General features: G+C 42.5%; 1 protein-coding gene across 5 annotated transcripts in view; it reads right to left on the bottom strand.

Moving 5' to 3' along the window:
- GTF2A1L (general transcription factor IIA subunit 1 like) overlaps positions 1-15,865 on the bottom strand; it is a 67,029-nt gene that overhangs the window by 14,829 nt on the left and 36,335 nt on the right. For all 5 annotated transcript variants that reach the window (XM_073554024.1, XM_073554023.1, XM_073554025.1 and 2 more), the window contains 2 exons: positions 8,657-8,703; positions 967-1,060 (listed from right to left, as the gene is read on the bottom strand). In XM_073554024.1, coding sequence (XP_073410125.1) covers positions 967-1,060; positions 8,657-8,703 — 141 coding nt within the window. The remainder of the gene's footprint in view (positions 1-966; positions 1,061-8,656; positions 8,704-15,865) is intronic.

Raw genomic sequence — 15,865 nt, 5'->3', positions numbered from 1 at the left:
ATTGTATGTTATTGCTTTTCTTCAGGAGCACACCGTTCCTCTGCCTTCCGGCGATTTTGGGAGGGGGGCTCCTGTTCACGTTGGCAGCATATTTACTCCTCTGTGCCCAGCTGGGCACGCTCCAATTCTGCTGGCAAAGGTAGTTTTTCCTCTGGAGCATCAGAGGAGCATTTGGACACCAAATCTGGCTGGATCCAGTGATCCATGCCAGCCTCAGAGTATGGCTTGCATTGCCTTGGAAACCAGCCACCTCTGATAATCTCGTGCTGATAAAACTCTGATTTTAGTTAAACAACACACAGCCTAGCAAGTGATAAATCAATGGAATGAGAGTATATTGTTCTGACTGATTCATTATAACAGGAAATCTGTGACAGATTTGTCAATTCCCTTTTTTTGGGACTGGCTCATGAAGTCAAGTCATCGGTCCCGTAGAGGCGGTGATCACAAATGTTCATTACTGCTCCATTCACAAAGGGAATTTGGCACCCTCTGTTCTCAAGATTGGTGGGGGATCTCAGCGTTCGGGCATCCAGCAATCATATATTTATCACTTATCCGATGGCTAGGCAATAAATGTTATTTGAGACAACTCTTTTATAAAAGAATGTCCGCTCTCCTCTCAAGTCCGTGAGTTCATTCCTATTATCCTGCATAAAATAAAGCATCCAGCAAAAAAGTTTGGAATTTGTGTGTCCAACCTCATTCACAGCGGGTAATTGTAACATCCAGGTGACAATTTACTCATAAGTTTCCAGTAGGAATACCAGAAGAGTGATGCCACAGGGCAGGTAAGGCAATGTCTGGAGGGCAGAAAATACTAATAAGCTGCCAAGGGAGAAAATACTCCCAGGTAGATAATTTCTGTTATTAATAATGCATGTTATGTTTTCCTAGTAAACAGTAATATCTTAAATTAATGGTACTGCTACAAGCATGAAATAAAACTACCATTTCCCAGCTAACCTGATGCTGTCTGTACCGTCATCCCAGCTGGTAAGTGAATGGGATATGTGAGGCCGGGTGGCAAAGTGAATGAACCACTTGATCCAGTTGAGCTCTGAAAAAAATATTACAATGTAGGCTTAAAGGGTTTGTCCCATCACTAATTATGAATTTTATTAACATAGTATAGCGCCATTAAGTGTTCACAATGAGGAGCAACATGCATGTCCAACTAATGGGCCCCGTACTAGTGGACACATAAGCTCACTCTCCACTCCAGGTATCGGCACAGTAATCCTCGGATCACTGCAGCCATAACAAATAGCCTACTAGACTGATTGCCAGGAAAGGAGCAAAGCCGCGGTAATAGCATGGCACGGTAATAACATGGCAATGAAGCTGAGAAGACTCCTTCTGCAGGGGAAGTAAGAAATAACTACACTGTGTGCTGCTAGAAGGAGAAGGAGACTGATTCTGTTCAGTGGCTCTGTCTCCAGCACACATGGAAGGAAGAAAGAAAGAAAAAAAAAAACAACACACTTAAATTACTTTAATCTTGTTGGTGCAAATGGATGATAAAGGTCCAAGAGGACTTAGCTCGAGGATCAGAGGAAAAAAAAAAAAAGAAAAGGTTTAAAACATTATTACTTTCACTCGAATTTAAAAAAAAAAAAAAAAACACCACACTGTAAGGTGTACCAAAAGTTTAAAAGAAGAAGTTTGAATCCATAATCTTATGCGATTCTGGTTAGCATCCCTTATTCATAGTTGGGTTGCTAACCTGAAAACCTGAAATGTATAGACTTGACCCTAAAATGTGCATGACTTGGCCCCCGTCCGCGCTCTTCTCCGATATTCTTCTCCATCGTTCGCGTGTGCGCAAAGCAATCTTGCTTCGCCCACGCGCAGTATGCTTTGCCTAACTGCGTGCAAAGCCGAAAATCATTACTGCGCATGCACCGGTACACTATGTCCCGGAACCCTTTAAAGGGTTATCCCTAAGATCTTAAATAACCCCTTAAACAATAGACTGGGGAAAACTTATCATCGGAATAACCCTTTAACAGAGCCATTATAGGTGTGACGGACTAATCTGAATGGATCCTGACAGATCCAAGATCTGTGAGGTCATCTAACAGCAAACAGACCACAAAAACATGCATTTTTGTGATAACTCACCGTAAAATCCTTTTCTCTGAGACGCTCAGTGGGGGACACAGATACTGTGGGTGTATGCTTCTGCCGCTACGAGTCTGACACTAAGTGAAAAAAAAGAGGTTAGCTCCTCCTCCGCCATATACACCCTCGCCCCTATTGTGGGCGGAAATCAGTATGGTGCCAAAGCAGTAGGAGGACAACAAAATCAGCCTTAATACAGGTACATGACGTCCAAAACACCACCCTTATATCAAATTAGTAAATGCATATAAATTTAAACAAAACAAGAGCCAACTGGCTAATAGGGTGGGTGCTGTGTCCCCCAATGAGCGTCTCGGAGAAAAGGATTTTACGGTGAGTTATCACAAAAATCCATGTTTCTACTTCGCCTCATTGGGGGACACAGATACTGTGGGACATCCTAAAGCAGTCCCTGGGTGGGAGATTGACTCACCGTCCAAGCTACATGCACCTCTTGTTTAAAGGTGCACCACCGCTGCTTGGAGAATCCTTCTACCTAGGCTCGCATCCGCCAAGGCCTGAGCATGGATATTATAATGTTTGGCAAATGTGTGCAGGCTGGACCAGGTTTCTGCCTTGCAAACCTGTTTCGTCGAAGCCTGGTGCCTAAGCGCCCAAGAGGTGCCCACTGCCCGAGTGGAGTGCGCTCTGATCTCTGCTGGAATCGGCGTGCCTCTAATGCGGTAGGACTCCTGAATAGTCAAACGACTGCATCTGGCTATGGTCGACTTTGAGGCAGCGAGTCCCTTCCTGCGCCCTTCGGGGAGCACGAACAGCGTGTCCGTCTGACGAAAGGGTGCCGTCCTCAACACGTACCTCCGGAAGGCTCTTACCAGGTCTAACGTGTGAAGAGCCTTCTCCACACGGTGCACCGGTGCTAGACAAAATGAAGGCAAGACAACATCTTCATTAATGTGAAAAGAGGACACGACTTTCGGCAGAAAAAAGGAGGGGCTGGTCGGAGCACCACCTAAATCCTTATGGAAAGTGAGGAACGGGTCTTGGCAGGATAGGGCTGCCAGTTCTGAAACCCGCCCTGATAGAAGTGATGGCCACTAGGAACACCACTTTCCAGGAAAGATACCTCAAGGAGATATCCTGAAGCAGTTCAAATTGAGCTTCCTGCAGAACACTTAGGACCAGGTTAAGGTCCCAAGCGTCCATAGGTGCCTTATAGGGAGGTACCAAGTGGGAGACTCACTGGATGAAAGTCTTCACCTGCAGATTGGTAGCAATTCTGTGCTGGAACAGGACGGATAAGGCCGATATTTGTCTCCTGAGGGAACTTGGGGCTAAGCCCGACTGGAGAAAGGCCAAGATGTAGGGGATTGATAATCTCAGCGGAGAAACACCGCGGCCTCGACACCAAGCAAAGAACACCTTCCAGGTGTGGTGGTAAATTCGTGCTGAAGCAGGCATCTGGGCGTTAATCATTGTAGCGACCATCTTGCTCCCGAACCCTGCCTGGGTTAGAATCCAAGATTCAACGGCCATGCCGTCAAACACAGGGCCCCTGAGTTCGGATGGCAAATCGGCCCTTGAGAAAGTAGATCTGGGCGCTCTGGCAGGCGCCAAGGAACGTCGGCGAGCAGCTGCATTAGATCTGCGTACCACGCTCAACGAGGCCAGTCTGGCGCCAGCAGAATCGTCGGAACCCCTTCCGTCTTGCTCTTCTTGATGACCCTCGGGAGTAGTGGCAGCGGGGGAAATAGAAATGGGAGGCGAAACTGGTTCCATGGCAGAACCAACGCGTCCACAGCGATTGCCTGCGGGTCCCTGGCTCGAGCGACTTGTGGGCACCTTGGCGTTCACTCTGGACGCCATCAGGTCCACATCCGGGGTTCCCCACAGCTGACAAATCTGCTGAAAAAACTTCGGGATGTAGAGACCACTCTCCGGATGCAAGACCCTGCCGGCTGAGAAAGTCTGCTGCCCAATTTTCCACGCCCGGGATGTGGACAGCTGAAATCACCGAGTGGTTTGCTTCGGCCCACTGAAGAATGTGCCCCACCTCGCGTATGGTTGCTCTGCTGCGGGTGCCCCCTTGATGATTTATGTAAGCCACCGCCGTGGCGTTGGCCGATCGAATCCGGACGGGGCGGCCTGCTAGAAAGCGATGAAACTTCTGCAGAGCCAGCCGAATTGCTCGTATCTCGAATAAGTTGATCGAGAGGCGTGCCTCCCGTGGCAACCACCGCCGATCGAGCGTGAAAGGATTCTTGTCCCAGGCTGACAAGGGGGCACGCTGCAGGGGGCGAAGATGGAACTGGGCGAATGGTATCGCTTCCATTGCTGCCACCATTTTCCCTAGAATCCTCATCCCGGATCAGATGGTATGAGGGACTGGCTGGCGAAGTGTCCGGACTCCCTGCCGGAGAGCTAGCGCCTTTTCCTGAGGGAGAATTACCAACCCTCGGCAAGTGTCGAAGATCATTCCTAGGAAGGAGATCCTCTGAGCTGGCACAAGGGATGACTCCACATTGACCAACCAACCTAAGCGGGCAAGAGTATCTAGCATGATGTTGACATTCTCCTCGCATGTTCGTATTGACGGGCCCTTGACCAAGAGGTCGTCCAGATAAGGCAAGACGACTATGCCTCGAGAATGCAGTATGACCATGACAACTGCCATAACCTTTGTGAACACTCTGGGAGTAGTGGCTAGCCCGAAGGGTAGCGCTACGAACTGAAAATGTTGAACGCTGATGGCGAAGCATAGAAACCTCTGATGAGGAGGAAAAATGGGAATATGCAGATATGCATCCTGGATGTCTATTGAGGCCAAGTATTCTCCCTGCTCCATGGCCAATATGACTGAACGACTGATAAGACTCCATCCGGAAATGTCTGATCCTGATGAATTTGTTCAGAAGCTTCAGGTCCAAAACAGGCCTGACAGCTGGGGATCGGTCTAAATTTTTGAATTTTAAGAATAATTGTAAGTTATTTCTTGCCTTGAAGCCTAACTCATCGGGGAGCTCTGCGCAGGTTAAAATTGTCATCTCCTTGCTGCGCGGCGATCCCCAGGATTGGGCGTTTTCTTTGACACCTGAAGATCCTGTTTTGACTAATGTGGATGCATTTTTTCAAGCCTTGGGGTTGTTATATGATGAACCTAATTCTATTGATCAAGCTGAGAGAGCCCTATTAGCATTGAACCAGGGTCAGGATCCTGCAGTTATACTATCAGAAATTCCGAAAGTGGGCGGTCCTTACAACATGGAATGATAGTGCATTGGCAGCTCTCTTTCGGAAGGGTTTGTCTGAGATTTTAAAAGATACTGTGGGATTTCCTGTTCCCTCTGGTCTTGACGATTTTGTGTCAATAGCCATTCAAGTTGATCGGCGTTTACGTGAACGCAAGACTACACGGGAGGCGCTGCCACATTTTGAACAAATGTCTGAACCTATGCAATGTAATGGAGTTTTGTCTAGGGCGCAACGTCAGGAGTTTAGAAGGCGTAATAAGCTGTGTTTTTTCTGTGGAGATGCCTCTCATGTTATTTCTGTCTGCCCTAAATGAGAGAAACATTTTGCACACACACTTGCTGTGGGTGGTGTACAACCTAAGTTTCCTTTGGCAATTACTCTGATCTGCTCCTTATCCACATTTTCCGCGAATGCTTTTGTGGATTCAGGAGCGGCCTTGAATCTAATGGACTTGGATTTTGCTAAACGTTGTGGTTTTCCTATGACACCTCTGCGGACGCCTATTCCTTTGAGGGGTACTGATGCTACTCCTTTGGCGAAGAATAAACCTCAGTTTTGGACCCAGGTGAGTAAGGCGGGTCGCCCCAGACCACCAAGAAAAATGCAGATTTTTGGTGTTGCATAATTTACATGATACCATTGTTCTGGGTTTTCCCTGGTTGCAAATCCATAATCCGGTTTTGGATTGGAAATCTGTGTCTGTGGTGAGTTGGGGTTGTCGGTGTGCTCTTGGTGACACTCCTGTTTTCTCTACCTCTCCCCAGTCGCATGATGTTCCTGACTATTTGGCTGATTTTTATGATGTATTTAGTGAGAGCAAGTCTGCGTCTTTGCCTCCTCATAGGAGTTATGACTGTGCAATTGAGTTGAGACCTGGGTGTAAATTTCCCAAGGGTCGACTTTTCAATTTATCTGTACCCGAACACGAGGCTATGCGATCTTATATTAAGGAGTCGTTGGAGAAGGGTCAAATATATAGAATATCTGATGCTTAGCCTGATATTGATTGAGAGCCCTATTATATATAGCACCTTACTCTATACTTATTATATTCAGCACTTTATTTTGCATTGAGGACACTTTTTTAATTTACTGCTATAAATATACTGAGTAAAGAAAGTGGTATTTTGTAGTAGGTATTTGTGAGTTTTGCACTTTATATATTGTGTTCTACCTTTATCACATTTGTATACATTATATACACTTTTTTCTGTGTACTAGCTATATTTGTATTATTTTTGTTATATTTCTCTGTTTGGGACTCCTTTTGGTTTTTGATAAATAATTTGGCTGTGGCTTATATATTATCTGGATATATAGGAAATATACTTCTTTATGGGTCAATTTTAATATGCTTGGATATTGGCATAGTTTTATAATTTTTTATGGTGCGGTTACTTGTGCATGCAGTGTAAATTTACGCCCATCTATCAATAAAGGTATTTTAACCTAATAACTATTTTTTGTCCTATTTTAGTTTACATACCCCCTTTTTTTGATCACTGATCCAGTACCTCTTTTTATCTATTATCCTGTTTGGCAAATCAGCGATAAATACTGCATATCTTGAATTACTCCATAACTAGGAGGGTTTGGAAGCTCTAACAACGTGACTGAAAGACAGATTTACAGGTGATTTTTTTTGGGGGGAGAGGGGGTTTCGGGTGAAATGTTCTTCAAGCATGGATAGGTTTACGGCGCACAGTACAAATGGATAGAATACGTCAGTGGCTCTCCGGCACGCTTTTATCAATCACCTGCTTATATACCACTAAACCACTGTCATTTCACACTTTATCCAAAGAGCGCTCTGAAAGTAAAAGACTGAAAATCTCTATAGCTCTGTGCCAATAAGTCGAGTCTCAAAAGGATTATTTATGTCAGAGCCGGCTGATGTACATAGAGAGGAAGAATGACCGGGAGTGCGAAAGATTTTAACTCTTTCATAGCTAGGCCATAATAATTCACTTTGAAATGGTTCCAAAGGTCTTTCCAGTTGCCATTTTTTCAATAGGGAAGGCCGTCACCTACACTGGTAATAGATCATGCTCACAGATGCGTACACACCTGGAGGAAGAGTAACTGCCCTTCTGGGAAAACAAAAAACAAACTCGGCACGTCAGGGTGACGAGATCCACATCGATCATTAAAATGAAGGCGCAGCTGAATCTGCTCTTCTTCGACCCCAAAAAAAGTACATGAAGCCGGTCTTCACTCCACGGAGAGCAGCGGTGATGAGAACTTTTCCATCACCTTGGTGATGTAGGTATGACATGTCAAAAGCTTTTTTTTTTTTTTTTTTAACAGTTTAGTTACACTTTAAAAGTACATTACTTTTTAATTATTGCTTTTTTTTGTTTGTTTGTTTTTTAATTCCACTTCTCCCAGAAGCTATAACTTTTTCATTTTCTGTGGACATGGCTCTTTGTGGGTTTACATTTTTGCTGGACAAGTTGTAGCTTTGCGTGACACCATTCATTTTAGCAAATAGAAAAAAAAAAAAAACATTTGTCATTGCTTTTCAGTTGCATTTTTTTTTATGGTGTTCACTGTCCAGTAAAAAAAGGTCCAGACAACGCAATTATTCAGGTTAGTGCAATACCAAAGCCGTATATTTTTTTTTTATTTGAATAGTGAATAAAAACTATGAAAGATATAACTATTTTTGCCTCGATGGACCTGTATGAGAGTTTTCTTTTGAGGTGGTGATCCGAAGTGCTCAATTGATACCACTTAGGAAAAGTGTTGTTTTGATCGCTTTTTATTGCGCTTTTAGATATCAGCAACTGGCATCCATGACAAAACACTGGCACCCAACAGTTTGCCGGGGCCGGAAAGAACACATGTGCACCGATAACTGTGCTATTTGAATGCCAATTAAGAGCATGAGTAAATAGCAGTGATCTAAGCTAGCTCTGGTAGCTGCTGATATAGGCAGACACCATCGATGGTGCTGGCTATGTTAGTGAGTCTGCCCAATATGTGCGTCCCCGCCGTATGATGTAGGGGAAGGGGGTTAATCCAGATCTCCAGTTAATCTGAAGCATCAGAACTTCTATTACTACCTAATTTGAAAGCAAGACAGAAGGATCATTGAGAAACGGTGGGCACAGACTATGCCTGTATCTCCAGAATGGAGTCCCACCTTGTGGCCACCTCTCCTCTCACATTACCCAGAAGACAGGACAATGCTTATAGAGGAATACAAATCCATTTATAAAATCATCCACATCTACAACAATAAGATTAATATGTCAGGAACAAACGGTACAATTGAAATGCTCTCAAATTTATGAGACGAATAAGAAGAAAGTTTACTTACCATGTCGGTTCCTGTAAAATGTGATAAATTTCTACCGCCTTGAAGAACTTCAAAACAAGAGAAAAGTTCATTATCTTCCTTTTCTAACATATAACCATAAAGCAGAGGAATAACTATGTCCCAATATTACCCCTGGACCTTCTGTGGTCCTGATACTCTTGTCCATATATTACTATAGGGCTTTCTATGACTAAAATGCAGACAGGTAAGCAGACTTTTGACGCACTGGCTTCCAAAAAAAAAAAATCCAAAAAGAAAGACAACCTGGACTTTTGTAGGTTTTAAACAATTCTATTAATTGAAACTTGTGAAAGGAAGATACAAGGAAGCAATAAGTACGATTGTCTCATCAACATGGACAACAGTAATCGGGACACCCCTCAATCACTGAATTCAGGTTATTCAGTGTCCCATTACCCTGATCCGGTCCCCCACCATGCTGCCAGCAATTACCAACATGTGACAGAACAGCTGATACCAGTGAAGTCCTGTAATAGGAGCCACTGGGGTAACAAGTCAACACTATCTCTTACAGGAGAGGAAAGGTGCTCATTGTCAGCCTCATCTCTTCAGGATGCTCCTCTGTTGAACCTTTTGACTATAAGGGTATGTGCACACGCTGCGGATTCTGCTACCGATCCGCAGCGGTTTTGGCTCTGCGGGTCCGCAGCAGATTCTGCTGCGTTGTACAGTACCTTTATTTCCTATGAAAAAAAAAAAAAACAGTGCATATGCTGCGGATTTTTCCACGCGGATTTGCTGCAGGTTACAATCCGCAGCATGTCAATTCTTTGTGCGGTTTCAGCTGTGGTTTCACACCCTTATTATTTTTGTTGTTGTTGTTGTTTACTAAGGCCAAGTTCACGCGTAGTGTTTTGCTCTCTTGGCAGTAAAGAAGATGCAGAAAAAAAAGCAGGTTTTGCTTGCTCATTCTTGCGTTTTTGCTGTGTTTTTTGCTGCATTTTTGTCTTACTACACTTGTTTCTTGTGCATGCTGATAAAGTTTAGTGAAAAGAAAATACATATATAATATATAAATATATATATATATATATATTTAAAAAAAAAAAAAAAAAAAGCGCCAGGGAAGCTACTTCAGATAGAGAAAAAAAAAATCAGTTGGTTTCCCGGAGCGGCTATGCCTGCAAAATCTAAGCTGTCGTGTGCCAAGATCTGACAATCTAAAGGTCTTATACAGTGGGGAAAAAAAGTATTTAGTCAGTCAGCAATAGTGCAAGTTCCACCACTTAAAAAGATGAGAGGCGTCTGTAATTTACATCATAGGTAAACCTCAACTATGGGAGACAAACTGAGAAAAAAAAATCCAGAAAATCACATTGTCTGTTTTTTTTCATTTTATTTGCATATTATGGTGGAAAATAAGTATTTGGTCAGAAACAAAATTTCATCTCAATACTTTGTGATATATCCTTTGTTGGCAATGACAGAGGTCAAACGTTTTCTGTAAGTCTTCACAAGGTTGCCACACACTGTTGTTGGTATGTTGGCCCATTCCTCCATGCAGATCTCCTCTAGAGCAGTGATGTTTTTGGCTTTTCGCTTGGCAACACGAACTTTCAACTCCCTCCAAAGGTTTTCTATAGGGTTGAGATCTGGAGACTGGCTAGGCCACTCCAGGACCTTGAAATGCTTCTTACGAAGCCACTCCTTCGTTGCCCTGGCGGTGTGCTTTGGATCATTGTCATGTTGAAAGACCCAGCCACGTTTCATCTTCAATGCCCTTGCTGATGGAAGGAGGTTTGCACTCAAAATCTCACGATACATGACCCCATTCATTCTTTCATGTACCCGGATCAGTCGTCCTGGCCCCTTTGCAGAGAAACAGCCCCAATGCATGATGTTTCCACCACCATGCTTTACAGTAGGTATGGTGTTTGATGGATGCAACTCAGTATTCTTTTTCCTCCAAACACGACAAGTTGTGTTTCTACCAAACAGTTCCAGTTTGGTTTCATCAGACCATAGGACATTCTCCCAAAACTCCTCTGGATCATCCAAATGCTCTCTAGCAAACTTCAGACGGGCCTGGACATGTACAGGCTTAAGCAGTGGGACACATCTGGCACTGCAGGATCTGAGTCCATGGTGGCGTAGTGTGTTACTTATGGTAGGCCTTGTTACATTGGTCCCAGCTCTCTGCAGCTCATTCACTAGGTCCCCCCGCGTGGTTCTGGGATTTTTGCTCACCGTTCTTGTGATCATTCTGACCCCATGGGGTGGGATTTTGCGTGGAGCACCAGATCGAGGGAGATTATCAGTGGTCTTGTATGTCTTCCATTTTCTAATTATTGCTCCCACAGTTGATTTCTTCACTCCAAGCTGGTTGGCTATTGCAGATTCAGTCTTCCCAGCCTGGTGCAGGGCTACAATTTTGTTTCTGGTGTCCTTTGACAGCTCTTTGGTCTTCACCATAGTGGAGTTTGGAGTCAGACTGTTTGAGGGTGTGCACAGGTGTCTTTTTATACTGATAACAAGTTTAAACAGGTGCCATTACTACAGGTAATGAGTGGAGGAAAGAGGAGACTCTTAAAGAAGAAGTTACAGGTCTGTGAGAGCTAGAAATCTTGATTGCTTGTTTCTGACCAAATACATATTTTCCACCATAATATGCAAATAAAATGGAAAAAAAAACAGACAATGTGATTTTCTGGATTTTTTTTTTCTCAGTTTGTCTCCCATAGTTGAGGTCTACCTATGATGTAAATTACAGACGCCTGTCATCTTTTTAAGTGGTGGAACTTGCACTATTGCTGACTGACTAAATACTTTTTTTCCCCACTGTATGGTATTACTACATTGAGATATACGATAGAAAGTGGGCACCACAATATAAATAATCTAGCTAGGTGCAAACTTGCGCCAAAATTGTACTAGAGCAAGAAAAGAGGAAAAGAAGCGCAAATAGTGATGCACACTCAGCCTAATAATCATGTAAAAAGTAGACTTTATTAGAACAACAATGCCAGACAGACAGAATAAATGAATAAAAACACCATTAAAAACATGCAGTAAATGACATGCAAAGACAATGTGTGGCAGATATACATGACAATGTAATATATGAATAAATTCTGAATATTCAATTACAGCCACCACCAGGTAGGTAATATATAATAACAATATTACAAAGTGGAATGCTCATAAGCACAATCATGTGGATAATGCCACCAGATACATGTAACCATGAATAATGGAATAACTTGATGACAAAAAAGTGTGCTCCATCAGGTAAAAGAATACTGCTGGTAAAGATGGCACTACTAAATTAAGGAAGGTGTCCTAAATATGGTGCATATACACAGCCAATAGATTATCCTGGGAGTAATCACAGTTGGATGCTCTCTCTCTAATCCATGTGTCCACGTGATTCTGCCATAGCACATCCACTATACATATAAATAATCAAGGTACAATCATAATTACCAGGTGGGGAACGTCATACAAGGACGCGTATCGCTGTCACAAGGACAGCTTCCCCTTCCCCATTGTCTTTGCATGTCATTTACTGCATGTTTTTAATGGTGTTTTTATTCATTTATTCTGTCTGTCTGGCATTTTTGTTCTAATAAAGTCTGCTTTTTGTATGATTATTGGGCTGAATGTGCATCACTATTTGCGCTTCTTTTCCTCTTTTTTTGCTCTGGTATTACTACATTGACTCACTCAAATGCCAAAGACCTCTGGAAATTTACAGTACAAGAAAGTCATAGCTGCTCTTTACCCAGAAACGGCACGTCACCTGTGCCATGGTTGCGTCTGGCGTTGCAGCTCCTTTTTCTCAAAATGAATAAAACTTTAAAAATTGTAATTACACTAGCAACCAGCTGATGTGGGTGGCGCTGTTTGTTTGTTTTTTTTTTTAAGAAACCAACCATGTTTTTCTTATCCTGTATAACCCTTTATAGGCATTCAGACCACCACTTAAATGAAAAGGAATGTGGTTATTCAGTGATATGAAATGTGTCATGATCAGAAAAGCTAAATAATGTCAAACAAAAAAAAGAAATTAACAAATCATCAATTTTCATTGTCAAGCGACGTAAACGGATCAAGCAATTAACGACCGAGAGTTATTATATTTATGCAAACTAAAACTTTACCCTGGAACCTCTCATTGCAATTCCTTAAATCACTCGGATCTTACGGGAACGCAGCTGCTCGCATTAACTGCTGTTTGCACTCGGCGTGAACCCGATAAATAATCAAATTACTTTTCTTTTTCCACTTTTTGTGTTTTGACTTCATAAATAGCAAAATTTACTTTGATGAATTACTGAACTAAATGAAAACAAATTACTATAAAAATGGAGGAGGAGAGGTTTACTTAAAAAGCATACGATAATTTTCTAAAGGCTTCAGAGACCTCAGATCGACTTTTAGAAAAGTGGATTAGTTTCCAAATATTGCAGCTTTTTAAAAAAAAAAAAAAAAAAATTAACAGTGTTCCTTTATTCTCATGTATGGAGAAATGCACACTTTGTGTTTTAATGTATCACCTTGGAGGCAACACTATCATCTTGTATGGGAAAGGGGAAAGGGGAAGCGGAAAGCGCACAAAACCATTAGGCTATGTTCACACGCTGCATTTTTTTTTTTTTTTTTTTTAATGCTTTCTTTATGCAAATTTTCAGCTGCGTTTTACAGTACCAGAAAAGTCTACGAGTTTTCAGAAATCTCATGCACAGCTTGTTATTTTTGTCCGCAGTGTTTTGTGCTAGATCTTAGTTTTAGTCGGAAGCAGCATATCACTTCTTTCATCATTTTTTTCAGCGTTTTTCACCTATTGAAGCAACGGGTGGTGCAAAAAAAAACACTGAAAAAACACAGGTATCAGGTTTTGTTGTCAAAATAAGATAAAGTTGAATCAGATTTTTTTTATACACTAAACTTTATCAGTATCAACGAGAGACAAATGTACACTGACAAAAACGAAACAAAAAAACGCAACAAAAACTGAGCAAAACCTGTTTTTAGGCAAGTTTCTTACTGCCAGGAGGGCAGGTTTTACGGAGCAAAAACGCAACATGTGAACATAGCCTAAGGGTACGTGCACATGCTACGGATTGTAGTGCGGATTTGGCCACGCGGATTTTGTAAAATCTGCAGGTAAATCTGCAGGTCAAAAGACCTGCGGTTTTTCATCTCCTCAATGGAGGAGATGGCAAACCGAAGCGGAATCCACAGAAAGAATTGACATGTCAATTCTTTCTGCGGTTTCAAAACCGCAGAAAAACCGCGCGGAAAAATCTGCACCGTCTGCACTGCGTTTTTTTATTCCCATAGGGAATAATGGTACTGTACACCGCAGCAAAAAATGCTGCGGAACCGCAGCAGAATCCGCAGCGTGTGCACATACCCTTATAGTAAGATGTGGAAATACTCTGAAATTAGGGAGGTGCTAATATTAGAAATGCTCTGTGGAAATTGACCTGCGATTTGCTTGTTAAAGCATATGTGACACCAGGCATCGTCACACAGATTTGCAGAACAGGTGATAACTTGCTGATCTGCTGGTGTCTGACCCCTGGGACTCGCACCATTTGGCAGAATGAAAAAAAAAAATATATATGACCCAATCAATGGGGAACGTTTATCCCAGTTACAAAACAGAGCAGTCGATCGCACGACCACTGATCCATTCTCTCTTTATGGGGCTGCCACAAAAAGAGCACAGCAGTCCACAGCCACACAAGGTATGAATGGAGCGGTGGTCAAAAATGTTCACCACTGCAGCATTTTAATAGCACAAAAAGTTCCCTTATCCGTGGATAGATGTTAACGTGTTTTCACCGGACAACCCCTTTAAACTGGCTATACACGAGATGGCTGTCGACCAAACCTTTGATTGCTAGACAGACATTTTTTGCAGTCTTCCTCATATATGGGAGCGCTCAGCATTGGTTTTCAACGGGGGAGGGGATGGCGAGTCGGAGGCCGCCATACCCATTAGATGACCAGAAGGTTCTGCTGACCTTCATCTAATATACATGGAGAGATTTTAGAGAAAGAAGCAGTGCGTGGGTGGTACACAGAATTCCAAGGCATGAAAATGGGAGAATGTATCTCAAAGACGGCAGAAAAAATATACTGTAGACAAGGCGGGAAGCACATGAAGAGGAAATAATAAGAAAAACAGCTCAGTTCTTCATAAAACATTCAGCTTTCTTCAAACCATATTAAAATCCATATACGGCGCCTAGGTGCATAGCCTAGGCGGCATGTTTTGGACTGAATCATTCCTTATTCGTAGTTTCCTGCACCACATATAGCTCTATCCTTATATAAAACGTATAACGTTATACCATATGCAATCTAGAAAACAAGTGCTGTTGGGAACTGTGCGGAAACATGAAAGCAAGTGAAGACGTCAGCACCCTGGATGCACGCAGAGCTCACATCTAGCCTGTATTACAGAGAGAGACACTCCAGCAAGAGTAAAATGCGACACTTGGATAAAAGTCTGCAAAACTGCATATCGGGGGGGCTGAAAAAGAATGAAGGAATGAAGATTACAGACAGAAACTTAGCGCTAATTTAATTAACTAAAAATATTCACCAGCATATGTAAAAATAATTTGTTCATGTAAAAAGGTGTCCATAACCTACAAATCTGCTCACATCGACATATACCATATGTAGTGTAAGGTCTCTGGTGTTAAGTTTGATATGATCTAGTAACAGATTGATCTAATAACATACTTGATCAAAATGGCCTGCAAGATGCCCCTGTAGGCCTGGCCACATCGCTTAGGAGGCGGGTAAGACTAAAATGTAGCCTTTTCATGATACAGTTACACAGTTACATAGGTGGAATAAAGACCTACGTCCATCAAGTTCAACCTTTCTCCACCAACTGTACATTTCGTCACTAATTTAGCTATAACCTGCAATGCTGTGTGTATCAAGGAAATCGTCCAAATCACTTTTTTAAAAGCTATTATACTGTCGGCCATTACTGCCTCCTGTGGTCGGGTTTCCACAGTCTGACTGCTCTAACTGTAAAGAACCCTTTCCTGTTTAGCTGTCAGAATCGCCTTTCTTCCACCCGTAATGAGTGTTCCCTGGTCCTCAGCACGGTCCTTGTAAGGAATAAGTCATGTGCCAGTGTTTTGTACTGACCACACATTTATTTATACATGTAAAATGAGATCCCCTCTTTCCTAAGCAAAGAAAAATAAATGTCCAAAA

The sequence above is a fragment of the Dendrobates tinctorius genome, unplaced genomic scaffold (genome assembly GCF_039654945.1).
Source record: "Dendrobates tinctorius isolate UK_male_01 unplaced genomic scaffold, ASM3965494v1 ptg000205l, whole genome shotgun sequence".
NCBI lineage: Eukaryota > Metazoa > Chordata > Amphibia > Anura > Dendrobatidae > Dendrobates > Dendrobates tinctorius.
The sequence above is the reverse complement of the archived record's forward strand: the minus strand, read 5'-3'. Positions and strand labels throughout refer to the sequence as shown.